At 43.4% G+C, this 19031-nt stretch overlaps 1 protein-coding gene across 2 annotated transcripts in view; it reads right to left on the bottom strand.

The window, feature by feature from the left end:
* Window positions 1–16739, bottom strand: part of jag2b (jagged canonical Notch ligand 2b) — a 41849-nt gene extending 25110 nt beyond the window's left edge. For both annotated transcript variants that reach the window (XM_084560762.1, XM_084560763.1), the window contains exons 1-2: window positions 16560–16739; window positions 15697–15993 (exon numbers count right to left, since the gene is read on the bottom strand). In XM_084560762.1, coding sequence (XP_084416888.1) covers window positions 15697–15993; window positions 16560–16628 — 366 coding nt within the window. In that variant the 5' untranslated portion in view covers window positions 16629–16739. The remainder of the gene's footprint in view (window positions 1–15696; window positions 15994–16559) is intronic.
* Between the last annotated feature and the right edge of the window lie 2292 nt (window positions 16740–19031).

Raw genomic sequence — 19031 nt, 5'->3', positions numbered from 1 at the left:
TAAATAATGTCTCAAGCCGTGTACAGTCAACGTTTTAGCTCGATTCCAATCCAAAGAAAAATTACTAATAATGACATGCTGTCTCCATCTCCTCTCCACTACTTAACAAAGAAGCCTTTGTAACATTATTCTCGAATTTACTGACAAGTAAACCAATAATCACAACGTGTTCCTGATAGAGAGAATAATGGAGATCCGTTTAGGTCTAGTCCTGCTACTCTTACACAAACAACAGACGCAGACAGAAGATGATGCAAAAATCTATTCCATTGCTGCTACTACAGAGTCTTGTGTGCAGCCTGGCCCAGTTACTGCGACGTGTGCTTCAGTTACATCGCAAATGAAACCCGAGGATGCAGAAATAAGAGGGCAAGACACAGTAAGTAAACAACAAGGGAGGTGGTAGGATTTAGAGAGGGAGGGATGCAAGGAGAGTAGTACATCAAACTGCCTGGCATGAACCGAAATTTCCCCCCCAGGCTCAGTAGGCAATAAAATAGTGTGAAAGCGCATGTTAACCTCTTGGCAACCGAGACTGGTGCAATAATGGAGCTGAACTGAGGAGAAGGCTACTGATGCAGCCAGATTTTGAAGGTACAACTTAACCGAAATAGACCTTTGCGCAGAAACACAATCAGAGACTTCAGACTTGGACACATTAACTGCTAACAATGAAAGTAAAGTTTGTCCTAAGAGCAAAGACAGACGCAGCATTCCTTAGTCTATGATGAACCTAGAACCTCAAAATAAGAAAAATCCAGAGCTGGCAGCAGGCATGCGGGAAAATCAGACTAATTTAACCTCAAACTCCGAGACATCAGACCAAAATTCTTCAATTCATGCAGCTAGCCAGGCTCCACGACCCACCACGAGCTGCACACCAGACAGTCCAGCAATCAATGTCTTTTCTATCTTAATCAAATTCCCTCTGACTATGAATATATGAACAAAGATGAAGACGGGATATCTTTTGCTTTGGTTTGACGGAAAAAGGCAACCTCGGCAGGTACGACGTCCACGAAGAAGGTCACTTTGCCAATATTAGCTGTGTGAGTTCAACTGGCTTTGTCCTTGGTTTGTCAGACAGTGAGGTAAATCGGCGGCTAAGGAGATTATCTTGTTTCACACCAAGTTATGCTTTACAGTGCATTGGTGTATACCTTTGGTTTTCGGGCTGTTACCTCATGTTGTAAGGGTTAATTAAGAAATGTTCAGTGTATAAACTTGCATAGTAGTTATCTGACACGGGACATTTTTGCATTCTTCTTGGAAAAAGTGACTAAAATGATTAATTGATGACATATTGATCAATAAATTGAGTGGCTAGTGGCTTTTTCCCTTCTATTTCCTGTCTTATTATGGATAAAACTACTAGGTTTCACATTTAAGGGAAACTGGGGGAGGGGTTGTTCTTAAACCTTACAAATGCAAAAGACTTGAGCATTTGGTACAGCTGATCCTGGTTTCAGTAAAAGTAAACACGCACACACAGAAACTAACCAAGCTAACCAACATCACAGAAGTAATCTTGATGGTGTGCTGCAGGGCACACTGCTAGGCAACCAGCTGACCTAAATAGCACCCATTACGTCACCACCAGTGACAGTTGTAGTAGCCACAGTGTGACTGCCGTGACCTCTAGTGTAATGTCATTGATGGGACGTTAGCCTGGGGGGGGGGGGGGTAATTGGAATAAAAAGAAGTAAAAACAAATATTTGAGAGACGTATTGCGGTTGGGTGAATGAAGCACGGGGAAAGAGAAATCACAGGGATCGCGAAATGTGTGTGTCTGTCAGTCGGTGCTGTTGATCTGGGGGAACCAACAAGCTGGTTGCTGCTGGGCTGTGGGATTAAGTAGGCTTGTCTGGCTGTGGGTGGTGGCGGGAGGAAGGGGAGGGGAGTGTTATTGTGGTAGACCACGGGTGACAAGAGAAGGGGATGGCGGATGACGGGATAGGGGTGAGCTAAAGAGCTGGGCTCATGGTTCATAGGGGAGAGCAGGTGTATGAGGCAGGTAAGGCACTAGAAGGAGTGGAAAAGATGGTCAAGGTGGAAAGCTAAAGGGAAGAAGGGGTACAGATGAGGAATCAGGGCGTCTGCAGGCGATGCTGCTGTTGCAGGAAGCTCTGCCAACCCGTCCAAACCGCAGACGCACAACAGATGCAGCCTCAAAGATGGATTATTTGACATGAACGTGGATCATCCCACGACACATAGCTCGGCTTCTGACCTTTCCACCCATCCCCCCTCCCCCCACCACAAAAGGGTGGGCTGGCTGCCCCAGTCTGAGCATGTTGGTGGGTGTGTGCGTATGCCAACGCATACAAGAGAAACTATGAGTGGCAGTGCATGCATTAGCGGCTGGAGATCTTGGGTTGAAACCTGCCCGTTTGGTGAGGCGACGCAAGAGACAAATGCCGTTGTGAGGCAGAATCAAACCTCAAACCAAAAAGAAGAGGTGGCCGAATCGTGACCTGTGCCTTTCAGGGTTTACATAAAACCCTGGCTTGCTTGCTTGCATGCCCGCATGTTGTAAACGTTTGAGTAAATAGTCCCCTGAGTCAGTGTAATGTTGGGGATGAGCAAAGCCACGGACTAGTCTGGTTTCCCACAGACCATCCCAGTCTGTGATTAGCTGGATTAAGTGACAGCTGCCCAAATGGTTGGAACAAGATAGATGGATGGGCAGGGGGATAAAGGGGAGGAGTGGGGGAGGGAAGGGGGAAAGGCTACTGAACAAAGACCCTTGTCCCAACACCGTAACTCACCCCCATTCCAATCAAAACCATTGTCCACGAAGAGACACAGTCAGCACGAGGACAATTAGTGTCAGCATGTGTGCAACTGAGCCCGAGCAGGATGGTCGTAGTGGTGGAGTCAAAATAAACTGCCAGTGGCTCTTGTACAAGTCCCGCTCTTATCTTCAACTGGGCTACGACTCGGAAAATATCCTAATTTCATTAACCTGCCCATTTTTTTTTTTGTCATCTCTAAACACACGTCGGATACATTTGACAGCATGGAACACTTCATCCAAGACCACGAAAGAATCCTCTCTGTTAGTCAAATCTCCAAAACCCTACCCGGCCCGTCCCCTAATGGATTAGAGGATTTACTCAGAGAAATCCTAGTTTTCAAGTCAAGAAAGGGGGGCATGGTGACAAAAAAAGGGTGTTTATGTGTCATGCACTCAGTGAGTCGGTTAGCTTGATATGATGATGTAACATTCAAGAGTCATTTGTCGCCTCAAATGGCTTTACAAAGGATTTGATTGAATTCAGGAACATTCAATCAAATGAGAAAGCAGAACTTGCGGTGGTGTCTGGGTAGAGCCACAGGTGTAGGTTCCCACGCCAGATGAAGGGTGGACGGGTGAGTGGAAGATGGCCGTTGAGATGAAAAAAAAAAAAAAAGGAACGGGAACAGAGAGAGGTGGCAGTGGGAAGTGGAAGCCGGGGCAGGTTGGGGTCACTAAGCATGGGATCTGCACGCTTCTTTTTCTAAAGAGGGGTCAGCCCTCTGCATGTGGGGCGATGTGCGTGTTTGCATTCGAAGAATACTAAGAATGTGAGATCCAGGCCTGGTGTGTAATCCCATGCGAGAGCCCGGTCTGCTAACAATTCAGTATCAATGGAGGGCTGGGGGTGCACCTAGGTTGTAGATCCGAGCTTTGACCGACTCATTCCTGCCTCATGGGGAAAGTTAGGATTTCAAATGATGATGCCTTTCATGCAGCACCTAAAAAAATGCACAGACTAGCACTGCCTGCAAGAACCACACTATGTGACCTTGAGCTATTTCTGTTTCCCATGTCAGGAGGTGACCTGAATGTCCACCTCCATGTTCCCAGCAACCTCCACAGGGACTTTCACTGACATCTCATGATTTATTGCCTTCTGATGGGACATGAGGTCATCACGATTCATCCCGCGGCCAGTAATCGCTGCATGTAATCTTCATTAATCTGTGATGTCAATCCCAGCTTTTGGTTTTTACTAGGGTTGAGTTTACGCTATTCCAGCGAGGGCATTGAGTTGCACCAAAAACGAAAGAACAAGTTGGGGACAACAGCATGTTATACTTCTAGTATCTTCTTCTAACGTTGCTCTCCACAGGAACTGGCAAAAAAAAAAAAATCTGGATTTAATCACAGTGGTGTCCCATCAGCCTTAATGGGACAAAATGAAAGATGGGACCATAATTTATATTCATTAACTCTAACAAGTCCTGTTGCATTTTTATTGTAATTAGACTAACTGTGGGTGTCATTATCTCCTAATGATACTTAGGATGATTAAAGCATGGGACACCAAACAGGCTTAAAGTCTAGACACCTTCTGAGTGCACGGACACAGAGGTTTCCCAAGGGGAGGAGAGGATGTTAGGGCGTAAAGGCTGGGGGTAGAAGCTTCTGAAAATGTAGATGAACCGAGGAGTCTTCCCGTCAATTTTCGGAGGGAGGGTGGGTGGACTCAAATGTAAATCTCTCGTGGTCTGGCTCCTCAATCTGTTCAGAGGCAAGGATCAAAGACCTCCAGTGGCAAAATCCTTGCATATGTGGTGATGATGTTGGCAGGAAGTGCGGCTTGGACGGTTTTTGACCGGTACTGAACGTAGAAGCTCCAAAACGATATATAAAAAGCACAGTTAGTCCTTGGTGTGAATGGTTAACGTTAGGGTGAGGTTGGAGTCAGGCGGAGTTAGGTGGCTGCTTAGGGTTTAAAGTTAAAGTAGGTGAAAACGCTATTTAATGAAGTTTATAATTGGATTTCACAAAATGAAAAGAAAAAGAACACCAAAAACTAATTTTTTTGAATTTTTTCTCGACAAATTTAATACAAACTAATAACTGATGGACTACGATGAGAAAGCCACCTCCAATCATTGTGCCAACCTCTTGTTACCGAACTAAAGATGTAAGCCCCATCCCATTTACAGCTTTAAAACCTCCATCTATGTACTGTTTTTTAAAGTCAATCAGACAAGTCAAGCAAGATTTACTACCAATATTCCGATGACAACGTGTGCGGCCGAGGAAACAGATCACAGGCAGTCACATCTCTCCGGGTAGAGAGGTGGCGGGAGATGAGGAGGGCTGCACGCAAGTTGCCTGCCAGAGTCATGTGCCAAGAGATGTCGCACTGAAGGCAAGGCATTTGGCTGGCTGGTGCACACCGGCTGTGCGCACACACACACGGCCCATTGAGCATGCTGCTACTATGCCAACAGGGTCATTACCCATGCACCTCCAATACAACAAACCCCTCCCTTCCCGGTGCTAATTAACCGGCATAATCCAAGACTATGCAACACGTAAAAAAACAAACACATACGCATTCGCATAGAAAAGCCAAATGAGTCCACATGCACGCCACACATATAGCTGGTGTAGACAACAACTAGTTTACTCAAAAATAAGGTGATTAGAGACGAGGGAGTGCCAAGAAAGAAACAGGGTTGACTTGTGGTTTAAATTACTTGATTTAAAAAGAGAACTGAAAGTTTTTCATCACTTATTCAAGGACATCTTGTATGAAAACATGACCGTCACGAAGCCCCTATGCAAAACATGTCTGCCAAGAAATGTCACGTTAAATCTCAATTATCCTAGACTCTTGGATATTTGTTAATTACTTCCCGTGGTGTTAATTTCCCTCAAGAAGTCTTAAGTGCTACCGCAGCAATAAGCATGCTTCAGGAACATTAACAGGCCGATTCCCGATTCAAAGCAACAGGGCGCCTGACTGGAGAGCAATACAGCACCGCCTCCAACCGAGCAGCCATTATCATTTCAAACAGGTTCAACAGTACAGTGACAATTTAACTGCTCGTGTAATGACATGCTTTAATTACCTTCACAAGGAGCCCCTCGCACCTGCACACCATCCATTAAACAAGAGCTAGGGGGATGCAGCGGGGCCGCGGCAACACCAACGCGTGGCTAAACTCGAACACGCGCTTCCACGGCAAGGCCTCGCGACTCACTTCTAGACATGTCACGCATGTATGGAATATGTGTTGACAGCAGCCTACAGTCCCACATTCTTCCATCAACTTTTACAAGGCTACGTAACCTAACCTTCAAACTATGCTGTTAAAATACTGGAATAGACATTAATCAAGCAATTCTCTTTAAATGTTGTAAGAACATCTGGCAGATTTCCTGCAGGCCACCACGTACAAAATTTACAGCTGGACAATTTACAGTAAAACTTATGAGGTTACAATTAATCATGCTGATTTATTGATGTTTTAAACTACTGCAGACCTGCCTCTGTACATTTCATACACCTTCAGTGTACATTTGTAGTTCTGACTGAGTTAAATGATGAAGGGAACAGTTGTGGTTTCAAGTGCATCCACCAGATAAACAGATCCTTGGTGATAAGGTTCTGTCACTGCTTAGGCCTGAAAAATAACTATTATCCTTCTGATTTGTCCGATAAGTGAATTACCAGTCTGGCGTAGAGTGTTTCAATCAATACAGAGGAAAAAAATACCTCCACACACAACTGGGTAGTTCTACAACCAAATTACAGCCCTCTTTGTTGTAAACAATATTAACTCCACGGCGCCCAGATGACATGGATGACTATGTCGCTGTTATTCTTCAATCCATCCCCACATTAAACCCATCCAAATGATTGTATTGGGCCAGCAGGACTTTGTCTGAGCATAATCAGTTCTCAACAAGGCAACCCAAGACCAACTTCTTGTCGGAAATATTTTGTGGGTGCGCGAAGACGGCCAAGCTAGTAAAATATTAACAATTAATAAAAACTCTTAGTGTAATGTGTTGTTTTAAATGACTGTAGCGCAATTTAAAACAGGCACGATCACTGGAGGAAAAGCTTCACTGTGCAAGTGCAGTAGCTGTCTGATGTAAAAACACATAACTTAACTATTGGAATACCTGCAACATTTCACAAAATGTACCTTCCCATGATCAGCAGCACGTGGCTTTGTTTTTCATTAAGTTTAAAAGGATCGTTTTGCCCACTTTTATTTGGTTGTCACGTCATTCACTTGACAACTGTCTGCAGAAGATGGGAGTCCATTAACTATGAAAACCACTATAACCCTCGGTTAAGCCAAATAACAGAAGCCCTGCTGCAGATTTTTTACTGAAAAATCAAAAGGTGCCAAAAAGGAAATCTGCCTCAGGCAAACCAGGTGCAGTGCGCAATTTCACACCTATCTCACATCTTCCCTACGTAAAAGGTGCTCACGGTCCTGTTGAACATGTCTCCGTGACAGCACATACCAGATTTGAATGTTAGTTTACACATTCACAAATGATAAAGTCAGTCGGCCTATGACAGGCCATTCAAAGTGCGTAGGTTTGCTCAGAGCTGTGGTTACGTCTGTGGCCCTGATCTGCACGAGAATAATGAGCGTGTATTTTCATACATTGTGGCACGGCATGCATCTCATCCATTTTGTTTGTCGAGACAAGAACTGGGTGGTGGCATGCAAATAAGACACGCTAGTGTTTTTAAACTCAGACAACAAGGTCATGATAATTATGCAACGTTCAGCAGCACTACCTTTCAGCCACATTGACTGTCACAACAGACTGGTTATCTGGGAGGCTAATGAGACGCTAAGGTATTCTTCAACTCAAAGTGCTTGTTGGAGATCAGGGGCTACGTTTACACGGTGTACATTGATGCTACCTGACGTTAAATGTCTTGATAAGATATGTGTTTACAGGCGGACCTAAACTTGATCGATCCCAGCGTTGTTCATCTTTTAAAACTCTTGTTTGAACTACTAGTACTGCTACTTTGATGGTTCTCTTTCTACTGTAAAAAAAAAAAAAAAAATAGTCAAATGACCTGATGTTTGCCCCATGTGGGCCAACCATGTGCAAAAACAATGGATTTATTCCAATCAGAGAGAAACGACTGGATCAAGCATTTACATGGTTTGTACCACTTTATCCATTATGAAGTCCATTATCATATTTACGCTGACTGGGCTATTATTCTGATTATTAGTTGAATACTAGTGTCCGTGGAAAGCAAGTTACGCCTGAAGCGGTTTATTGGACTTTAACCTCTGTTTGAGCTACATAAAGCTTTGTACAACGGGTTTCAGATATTCTACTAGACAACAACTCTGCAAGATCCGAACTCTTTAACTTCTGAGATATAGTTTGGACTATATCTTTGGTTATCTAGGTAAGGAGGACAGCACAAGAGGGACACGGGCGCATTCGTGCTCAGACAGAAATATGCTCAAATTTAGCAAGAGTGACTGGAACAGCCAAGAGACGAGGCAGAGCAGAAAGTCCAAATCATAAACCTATAAAGCACTAAATATAGTGTTGCTTTAAAAATACTGCAAATAAACAAGGGGAACCCGTTTTCAACAAAACCAAAGATTTACTTATTGTTCAAACGGGCTAAAACATAATTCCCTCACCGAGGCATGGAGGTAAGAAAACAGCCTTTGAATGATTATGGAGAAGCTGTTATTTCCCACTTGTACACGGTGTACCTTGCGTGAAATCACAGAATGAACAAAACAAAAGCGCTCTCAGAGGAAATCCCTGCTCCCTCCTCCACGACATCAACACAGATCGGTTTAATATTAAGGACGCAGTCCGACGGCAAGCTGAATTCAGTCCATGCTGGCTTCCACATGGCAGCTGTCCAGATCACACGGTCACATTTTGTTGATGAGCAACAACACATACATAACAGATATCTGTAGGACCAAAGACATGAAATGTTCACCGCCTTCCTCAGAAATTACACACCGAGCCAAATTATTGCCAAGGTTTGGTTGAAATTTTTTATTAACTTTGAAATGTTAATAAAATTCATAACTTTCGATGACTTTACAGACTTTATTTAGAACAAGTAATAAACTCCTTGTGCGTAAATCAGACCCAGATGTTTGCAGAAGATGAAGAAGAAGCCAAAATGTCACCAACGTCCCCAGACTATCAATAATTTCACCACAGCAACGCAATGAAAAAAAAAAAAAAAAAAAAAAAAGAAGCCATTTTTGCACATTTGAGACCACGATGAAGTTATTGGCTCTCCCGGCTCGTGTCAAATGTCCCAGACGATGACAGAAATTACAGTTCACAGGCAGCTCTGCAAATTTACTGCAGCTAAGGCGTCAAAATATTAAAGGCCACACTAAACATATGATAAAGACCTACAATAGCAAAGTGCCCCCGGTGCATAAAACCAGCAGGGACCAAATAAACACTTGCAGTGGCTGTGCTCTTATTAGTGAGGTTAGAGTCATCTGGAAGCTGCAGGTAGTCGGCAACCACTTACAGAGCTTACATGCTGCCTGATAAAATAATCGGTTGAAATCCCATTTTTAACATTAACATAGCTGTCATAAAGTGCGCCTACATTTATTTTTAGCATTGGATCCAACTGCACATAGAGAGACAAGCTGGTAAACGTGTAGACTGGAACCTCGACATCAACATACAAGCTCTTAAGCACCACTTCTAGAGAAAAAGAGCTCTTGGAAAGGGCCATCGTTTCACCTTGGGAGTCTGGCCCCGGCTGGCTAATTGCATAATCAATACAGAGCCGAGCTGTATCACAGGTGAGACTTGTTCCGAGTGGCTTTCCACACAGCAGCCATGGGACCACTGGAGGATGGATGGATGGATGGACGGATGGATGGATGGGGGAAGGAGACGCTGAGAGGGAAGATAATTGTTTACTAGAGGCCTATGCAGCCGTCTCCTAGCAACAGCTGACAAGCTCCGTATCAGGTGTGGCTAACCATGGCAGCCTGCATTAGCCTCTGCCTCGCAGAGAGCGAGCATGCATCCAAAATATAGCTGACTGCAGAGGAGAGGAGAGGAGAGGAGAGGGGAGGGAGGAGGACGGCCAGAGTGCATGAGCTAAAGTGCATCAATGAACGACTAATATAATCTCTGTCCTGCTTCTTTCCCATATTAAGAACTACTCTGTATTTGTTAATGTCCTCACATGGAGCTCGATGCTTGTTTTCTGAGCAGCGGTTTCTAGGTGGGACTGAATGGAAGACTTCCAGAGAGAGTAAAGAAATACATGCTTTAAAAAATAAACAAACTGTGAATCCTCATTTTACACTGTCAAAGTGCAGTGCTGGTGACTTTCTGCTACAACGAGGATGCACCGTCAAAAGATTTAATGCAATTCTGTTCTTAGAAAATACAAAATCTCTCATAAAAACCTACAGAAAGAAAAAAGATTAGATAAGACTGTAGACTGTATAGCCTCGCCCATCACAGCCAACAGTTTCAGAGTGAAACAAGACATTTTGCTAACGTATTGACGGAGCTAGCTCTTCTTGCCATCAAAATACCGTCGAAGATACCGCCTCTCTATCTGGTTTCAACCGGCACTCGAAGCCCACCATCATCATGGTGAATTTAGTTGTAGGAACCACGGAAACCATGGACAGTGCTTCCTTGTGGTACATGTGTAAGGAACTCTTTGCCAGCACCATATGTCAATCAACTGTATCAGACTCTCCCATTGGTCCTTGCCTCAATTGCATCACCCAAAGGTTGAGATTACTTCAACATGGTACCAAAGCACCTTGCATTGCCAACAGGTCACCCACTACAAATTGAATTTCATTAACATTCATGGTCTCATGGTCTTGTTGCCACATTGCTGCCCGTCTTTCCCTCATCTTATGGTGTTGCATTGGCGCTGGGAAGCTTCATAAATGTCTAAACGCAGTCCATTTTTTCCCATTCTAGTCAAAGCCACTTGCATAACATGTTGTTGAATATGCATCACCATTAATGCCTCGAGGAGAGAGTCTGCATCCTTTTCAATCATTTGTATAATTTGTACATTAAGACAGTCGGATCAAGGAGTCTGACCTTGACTTCCTTTTAGGACAAGTCATTCAGGTTCTTGCACTCTCCTCATGTTGGAGGGAAAGAAAAGACACGCCAAACGATGCATGACAGTAGCACAAAATAAGTATGCCGTGCGCACTCGTCATACACGTGGCCAGGGAGACGAGCCAAAACCATTCAGAGGGTTTGGGTTAGCTCCAGGAAAAACAATCTCCAGCAGGTCTGTGCAGATTAACATGTCGTATAAATGTGAATGAGATCTGTCTATACCTCCCTCTGCTGAGATGATCAGCCATGCGACACCAACGCTAAGGGAGACCGTGAGCAGAAGACCAAACAAACCAACCTGGTACACACACACACTTTATCCCTTGATCATAGACACACTCTACGGAGTCGTGGTGTTTAAACGTCTATATTAACTTAAATGTGATGAGATACGCTTCTGGAGGACTACGTGCATCCAGAGTTGAGAGCAGATACAGTTACAGGGAGGCTCACGTCAAACGGACGTCCGGCTGATGTAGCTGGAGGGCGGGGAAGGGACGGAGAGCGGCAGAGAAATTCCACCGGCAATTTCATTAGTGATTAAATTGAAGTAAGACGTGTCTCTCTCTCCCTCTCCTGAAGTGCACGGACAGCATGAGCCAAACAAAATGGAAACTCAATCAGATCGACCTTAACTTGGTCAGCTACCTGCTTTACCATTAATGTTTGACGTCCGTTCCATGGAGTAGGCCACGTGTGCCTGCTCAGCTAGTGTCTGATCATCATCAACACCCTGAATGTTAAACACTAGTTAAAATAATTTGTTACCACTCTCAAGACTGTATGTTCAGCACGGACCTGGAGGCAGTTGGTGTCTAGCATAGATTAGCCTAGCCTAGCCTAAAGACTGGAAACAGGGTGACACCGCTAGCCTGGTTCGCTTTTGTTCAAAATTAGACTTAAACAGCCCCTCAAACACTGACTGAATCCAAATTCTTTTTTTTTCTTTCTTTTTTTTTAATATATAGTTTGGAAAACACATTAATCTGTTATATTTAAAGATGCCTGTAGCTTCATTTTTAGCTGTGTAGGGCTAATTAGTATGCTAACACAACAAAAGATGTTATATACCATGCTACATTAGACAATGTTAGCATGGTATAATCAGACATGTTAGCATGCTAAGATAAAGATAACATTTAGCAAGACATTTCAACAAACCCATACATCAGGAGTATAAAATAAAATAATTGTGTACAACATAAACAGCTAAATGTATGTGTTCGCTATATTGTGCAATATGCAATATTCGAAGTAAGATAATTTGACTACGCTATGATATTAGCAGTTATGCTAAGCTAGGTAAAATAGTGATACCTCTTTTTCTTGTTATGATTTTTAAAAAACACTTGACACATTGAGACATTTATTTTATACTGCAAACCAAATCCTCTCGGCTTGAAAAGTTACAATACGAACAATGCTTTAACTAAATGACTATAAACCCATGAGAAGAGAAGCAGCAGCCGCAGCAGGGAACATTTACTGTAAATTCAGAGCTGTGGAGTGTAGGCTGAGCTCAGAGGTGGTAGCCAGCATCCGCAGCCAGTCTCTTCACTGGCATCCAGGCAAGACAAGCCAGAGCGAGAGAGAATCACTGGTAGATTTCCAAAGAATGGATAAGAATCATACAATCTGTGTAAACCAGCCATTAGCGTCTGAATCTCACTGGTGTGACGATAACGAGACGGAGAAGAGAGGGGAGGCTATGATGTGTGTGTGTGCCTCTTCACTGAAGCTGCAGCCTTTCCCAGAAACGTAGGATGATACTCATTATTAGAGCCTGACTGCACTACACCCCGGATGAAAAGTGCTCTTCAAAAGAAAACAAGAGGCATCACAGGGCATTTTCATAACTGAGCATTTCAAGAACAATTTGAAAATAGTTGCTTGTATCAGACGATCTCACAAAAGTGGTTTCGATAACACTGAGCTCGTTCATGCTGCAGTTTTACCATTAAGTTTTGATTGAATTGAGATAGCTCTTAACAACCGTACCAACTTGTACGCACATGCACAGCCAAGATGCCAGGCACGGCAAACTTATGCCAACCTTCCAGAGAAAATAATGCATGTAGATTGCTTTAAGTGCATGCTGCAACCAACATTTATGCAGACCACATCATTAAAGCAAGAAATTGGAAGATGAAGTAAACATATTCCGGCACGGTTTCATTTTCTGCTAGTGGAGTCTGGTTCAGTGATGTCTGGGGAGTCTAACCCTGACTGGTTTCCATGGGGCTCGACATGGGCAGCTGGCCAAATGACACAGCCAATAGTACACTACATCTTTGTTTCTTCACTGAGGAGAGCAACAACGCCACAGCCAGTGACCCCGCAGGCTTGTTGTGACATCTGCCACTGGAATAGTGTACCGTTATCAGCTGGGGCACTTAGCAGAAGAACAACACACCAGAATAGCCCTCTTCACCTCCGCTCCGAGGTGTCTGTCAAGGACTCATACAAGAGAGTTCATATTCTTTTAAACCAGACAAATCCGGGGTTGGCCTCAGAGAAACGCCTGGCTCAGGTGTTAAACCACCTGATGGCCTGAACAAAAGCCCCACTCTAAAGAAAAAATAAATAAATACATATGGTCTTTACTGCATGAAATCACACCTTTGATATTTTCCCCTGAGGCTTAATTCACTAAAGGTGAAACGTGTCTGCTGCATAGAGCTGCAGGAAACCATGAAATCGTTAAATACACAGAGACAATAGCTGAATCGAACATGTGATGTCTTATACACAAAGGGCTACATAAACATATACTTTGAAGACAGCAGCAGCAGTAAAATCTGGTCGTTATTTATGGGAGCACATCTTTTAAACTTAAATTTTAGCACCTTTTACTGTTTAATTTCCCCAAAAGTAGCCAAAGTTTTTCTTTATTATTAATCAAAATATAGTTTATTTTGAAGTTAAAGATCCTATGATCACACAGTGAGCTCTTCAAATGTCTGAATACACAAAGAAATTCAAATTGCTATCATAGACAACAAAGAAAACATTCAGATATTCACATTAAATGGTTAAAAATGAATATTTCTTATACTGTGTCAATTAGTTTTTTCACAAGACTGATAAAGTGAGACTTAAAACATCAAATATAGTCAAAGAAACGGCAAAAAAAAAATCAAACTCAACGTGAATTCAGGTCTCTTCTTCTAAGAGATATTCACTTCACTATCACACATGACCAAGAAAAGCTGCAACCCCTACAACAAAAAATTCTTGGGAATGTTCTTTTAAAAGGACTTATTAAAATTGTCTATATTGCTTTTTCTGTCCTTTGACAAATGGTTTAAGCTGCAGTTCAGCATGCAATACTCATATATTGATGTGTACAGTTCTCTCAGTCCATTACAGCCACAAACTTTACATTAAAAATCTGAATAAAAACAGGGATTTAATTTTTATAAATGTTCATAAAGGTGCATTAAAGCTTGATCCAACAGGAAATAGGACAAGATTTCAATCAAAACCTATAGGTGGAAGTTTTTTTTTTGCCTTATTTGTGCGCCTAATTCAACAGCTATCACTCATCTGCAGTCAGACAAGCTTAATTGCCCTGGAGAGGCCGCCTGGGGCCACCTGGCACCCACAGCAGTAGAGGAGGCTGTGGGGTGCTGAAGGGGAGGGGTGGGGGGAGAAGAGAGGTGTCAAAACCAGCCAGGAGTACGCTCTGAACCACTGCCCGGAGGCTGAAACACATATTTGAGCTCGACTCACGGCATCTTGAAGTTCATTCATCATTATAGGGGAGAATTACTTCAAACATCAATCCAACACCTAAAACCGGGATGAACCCCACTAGTATACACCTGTGAACGGGACGTAGGCTTCTCAAAATTGCTCCTATTCCTATCAAAAGGTGGATGGGACTGTATTATACCAGTCTTCATATCAGTATGAATGAATCTGCCATTAATCACCTTCATGAATCAGCAAAACGCTGAAGTGAAACGCTTCGTCTAAACCGTTTCTCCGTACGAGAAGTAACAAATCCCCCCCTCCATTATCTACATATCAAAGCATTTCCCTGGTCTAATCATCCCATCACCGGGCTTGGCAGGTGCAAGCTGGTGGACTGGAACAAAGCCAATCCTCATATATCAGGGCAATTTTAAAAGATGACCCAGATGACACGATGAAACACTGAAGCTGCAACTGGATCCTCGTGAAGCATGTGATCATTTAGCCCTCATGTGTGTCAGTTCTCCTAAAAGGACAGGATGCTGCTAAGCACCCCCACTTAACGAGGGCGTCTGCAAAGATACACGTGACCCAAGACCTTAACCTGAATCCTTAAGGACCTCTGGTATAAATTTGGCACTGGCGTGATCTAAAAAGATGGAAATATTTTGGTTAAACTGCAACTTTTCTACAGGTTCTTTGACTTTGACAGAGGAGCTTTCTCTTCAGGAAGACAAGTCCCCCAAAAGAAAGTTCATCTGCAACTATTTTAATAACGATTTAGGTCGTTCCCATGGTTGTAGATTCTCAAATGTAAGAATATGCCACCTTCTAGAAGGTGTACTAGTCTGGATGGGCTTTGAGACTGTTGATATTTGATGACAGCATCTTGAGCTTGTGTTATTTAAGTACAGTATGTATGGAGAATGAGAGAGTGGCTCATAACCATTCATTAATGGTTTCAGGGAGTGCTGCCTTGCATTTCTGTGTGCAAGACACCTGAGAGTGCGCACCAAATTGCGCACATTCGCAACTCGGTTCAATGTGATGCTCCGATTAAGACGGTTTAATTGGAGGTAAATAAATAATATTAATAATAGTAGTAATCACTCACCGGCCACGCAAACTGGAAGGGGATCAAAATCTTGTTATTCTTGGCGCTCTTAAAAGAAAACTTATTTCCACCGAGAACTTGCGTAGATCCAGCTCCGAAAGTGCAGACCCCTTTGGTGACCACCTCCGTCTGGTACTCCTTCAGGCACACTTTGAAGTAAGTGTCGCACTCGTCTTGAACGCAGCTCAGGTTCTGGGAGTTCCTGGAGCCGTCGCAGCACTCCCCGTCCGCCAACTCGCCGTTTACATTCTCCACGGAGATCAGCTGCAGCTCGAAATAGCCGGTTGACTGGGACACCTAGAGACAACACGTTCAAAAAAAGACCCAAATTAAAAACACGCAGCCGCGCGTAAACACACTGCACCGCGAGGCTCTTTGATTGAATTGATAATTTATTTTTATTTATTTATTTATTTTTTTTTTAAAAAAGCAGTTATCAGCAGATTGGTTGGATGTGCCAAAATAAGTTCACGGCGAATGGAGCACGTGAACGCTTTGCACGAAACAATCGGGTTACAAATGAAGCGCTGCAGCAGCCAATTGATGCAACGCAACTTCCAACTTGTTTGGATCAGGCCTAAATAATAATAATAATAATGATAATAATAATAAATGGCTCAGCATTTAATCAAAATGGATCGTAGCCTTGTATCAATTCCTTCAGTCTTGTCATGGTGACACGATCACATGCTCCACAACTGAGGGCTACGTAATTGATTAATGTGCTGCTAATATTCAATGCCCGAGCGCAAAAAAATACACGCGCCCACGCCCACCAACTTTTAATATCGCTCATTTTTTTACGCATGTGTGCGCTGCGCAACGAAATATTATTGATATTCAAAAGGAGAAGCCCCTCTTACCTCCGTCCATAACGTCAACAGCAGGCACACTATTGGGAAGAGATTCCTAATCCTGGTGCGATTCCACATGCCTCCGATTAATTAGAGTGACATGGGGGGGAGAAACGGTAAGGAAAGACAAACAGCCGCGGAGCCGGCGAGCCGTTCCTCCTCTCCGGACATGCAAAAAAAAAAAAAAAAAAAAAAAGACCCAAAATATTCACACGCGCGTTGCCTCCGCCGGTCCGGATTTTTTTACCGAGGCATTATTGTACATGCGAAAGAAGCGCAGTGATGGTCCACGTACAGGAGTGTCCCTCCGTCAAATCTCTCCACACAGCAACTGAGATGTTCCGTAGCCACAGCCTGAGGAGAGGATGTCTGCTTTGATTGGCAGCTCCGCAAACCACTTACAAATTGGCCTGCGGGCAGTCTCTGAGCCAACCGGATTAAAGGGGCGGACAGTAGTATAATAACCCCCCCACCACCACCACCGCCGCCGCCACCTCCTCCTCCTCCTCCTCCTCCTCTCCCTCTCTTTCAACCCTCCTCATCCTCCTCCTCCTCCTCCCAAAACTTGAATTATACTGGCTTTCTATGAGACAAACCGCATTACAGCGCACAAACAAAAGCAGAAGGGTCGACTTTAATTAAACGCAGCCACAAAGACATTCTAATGAGCAGGGCCTGGAGTCTTTTTGTTGTCGTTGTTCTTGTTGTTAAACTGCAATTAATTGCGGTCTTAATTAGACCAATATGGACGCATGCTTTCTTTCTTCTTGCGGACAAGTCATTAAAAAACAACAACAACAACAAAAAAATAAACATTTAAATCTAATTGAACTCTCACAGTGGAGTCAATCTGGGTTGATTTACAACAATAAATCAACAATAAATTAGAGCTCGGATTCACATTTATGTTTTAATACTTTTAAAAAATGCTTCTTTTAATTAAACTATTTACTATTTATTTTTTTTGGAGGAAGAAAGTGAAATCTGTTTCTGTAGCATTAAAGAGCATTATAAGTAAAACTGCCTCTAAAACGCTCTGGCTCTGGTGCACTTTTCACACCAACACCTTGCAGCAGTTTAGAGCGCCCTCTTCTGTCTGTGACACGCTCAGCAGTTGGGACATTAAAACGTGCAAGGAGCTCATATCCTCATCATTTGTTGTAAAGGATCTTTGTGCAGCAGTCTCCCTTTTACCACCTTGGGATGGATTAAATGGTCGTCTTATCTGTGTGCACTGAATACATAAAAAGTGACAGCAACATGCTGCAGCATTTCTTCCTTTAACCCATTAATGCAGGCTGCACACAGGCCTGAAGCAGATGTGAGCATTTGCACAGGCACGCATGCTTGCCTTAGTTATAGGGGATATTTGCATTGCCTTGCAGCGAAGTCAGGCGATGTGTTGTCGTCTCTGCTGACAGGCGGCTGGTAGGTGACCAGTGTTTTTAAAAGCTTTCTTTCTTTGTTTAGCAGAAAAACTGATGATGGATTTCCTTTTTTCTCTTAAGATGAAGACAAAAACACCCTCAGAGTTAAACCATTTGTGGGGAAATGCATCCTAGCATGAGGGTAATTTGGTCATTCCCTGTCATTGTAATGGAAAAGCAGAAACATGCATTTTTATTATTTTTCTCACCAGTATAATCATGTAAATTGTATAAATAATGTGTGTTTTAAGTTTTGGTGCAAGTATCATTAACTAATATGACTAATGTATTTCTTATCAGCCTAATATTGTACTTCCAAAAGCTATGGTAGCAGTTTTTCTTAAACCTCTCTCCCTGCCAGCCTCTCTGATAGTAATTCAAAAGGCTACCGGGGGCCACATTCCCTGTGTGACAAGGCCAACAAGAGAGACAAGCTGCCACTCAAAGCCTATGTGACAGAGGCCTTAACCCCCCTAAACCACCACCACCACCACCCCTCCTCCGTCCATGTCACCGTCTCCCTCTCATCAGGCGACTGCCAGCTCGTCAGATAGGCCTTGAAGGAGGCTGCCGATATCCCGAGCCGCTGCAGACGCTTTGACTGGAACATTTCACACGCTGTCACAAGTGCGTATGAGTGCCTTAAGTTGGATCACGCTCAGTGGAGGGCCTTGGGCTGTGAAGGAACAATGTGTTGGAGTATATGTGTGTGAGTGTATATCCTGACACACATGGGTTTCGGTCATTGGTGAAGACACTACCGTCGGTCCAGACTGAAATATGTCTGGTTTTCTGTGTGCCTGTGTCAGGCTGGATCCTGCTTGGGATGGCTGCTGCCATCAAGGAGTGTCATTGCTATGGGGTGGGGGTACCTGCTCTGGTCTAGGTGGGTGCTACATGTCTAAGTAACATCCACATGAATGCCAGGTCCAAAAGTTTCCCAGCAGAACATTGAATTGTCACAAGATGGTCAATGTTATTCACTTCTCCTGTCAGTGGTCATAATGTTGTGACTGATCGGAGTATTTGTTCACTCACTAAATACCCATAAAAG

Source organism: Chelon labrosus (assembly GCF_963514085.1).
Source record: "Chelon labrosus genome assembly, chromosome: 14".
NCBI classification, from domain to species: domain Eukaryota; kingdom Metazoa; phylum Chordata; class Actinopteri; order Mugiliformes; family Mugilidae; genus Chelon; species Chelon labrosus.
Note: the sequence above shows the minus strand (reverse complement) of the source record. Positions and strands in the feature narration are given on the sequence as shown.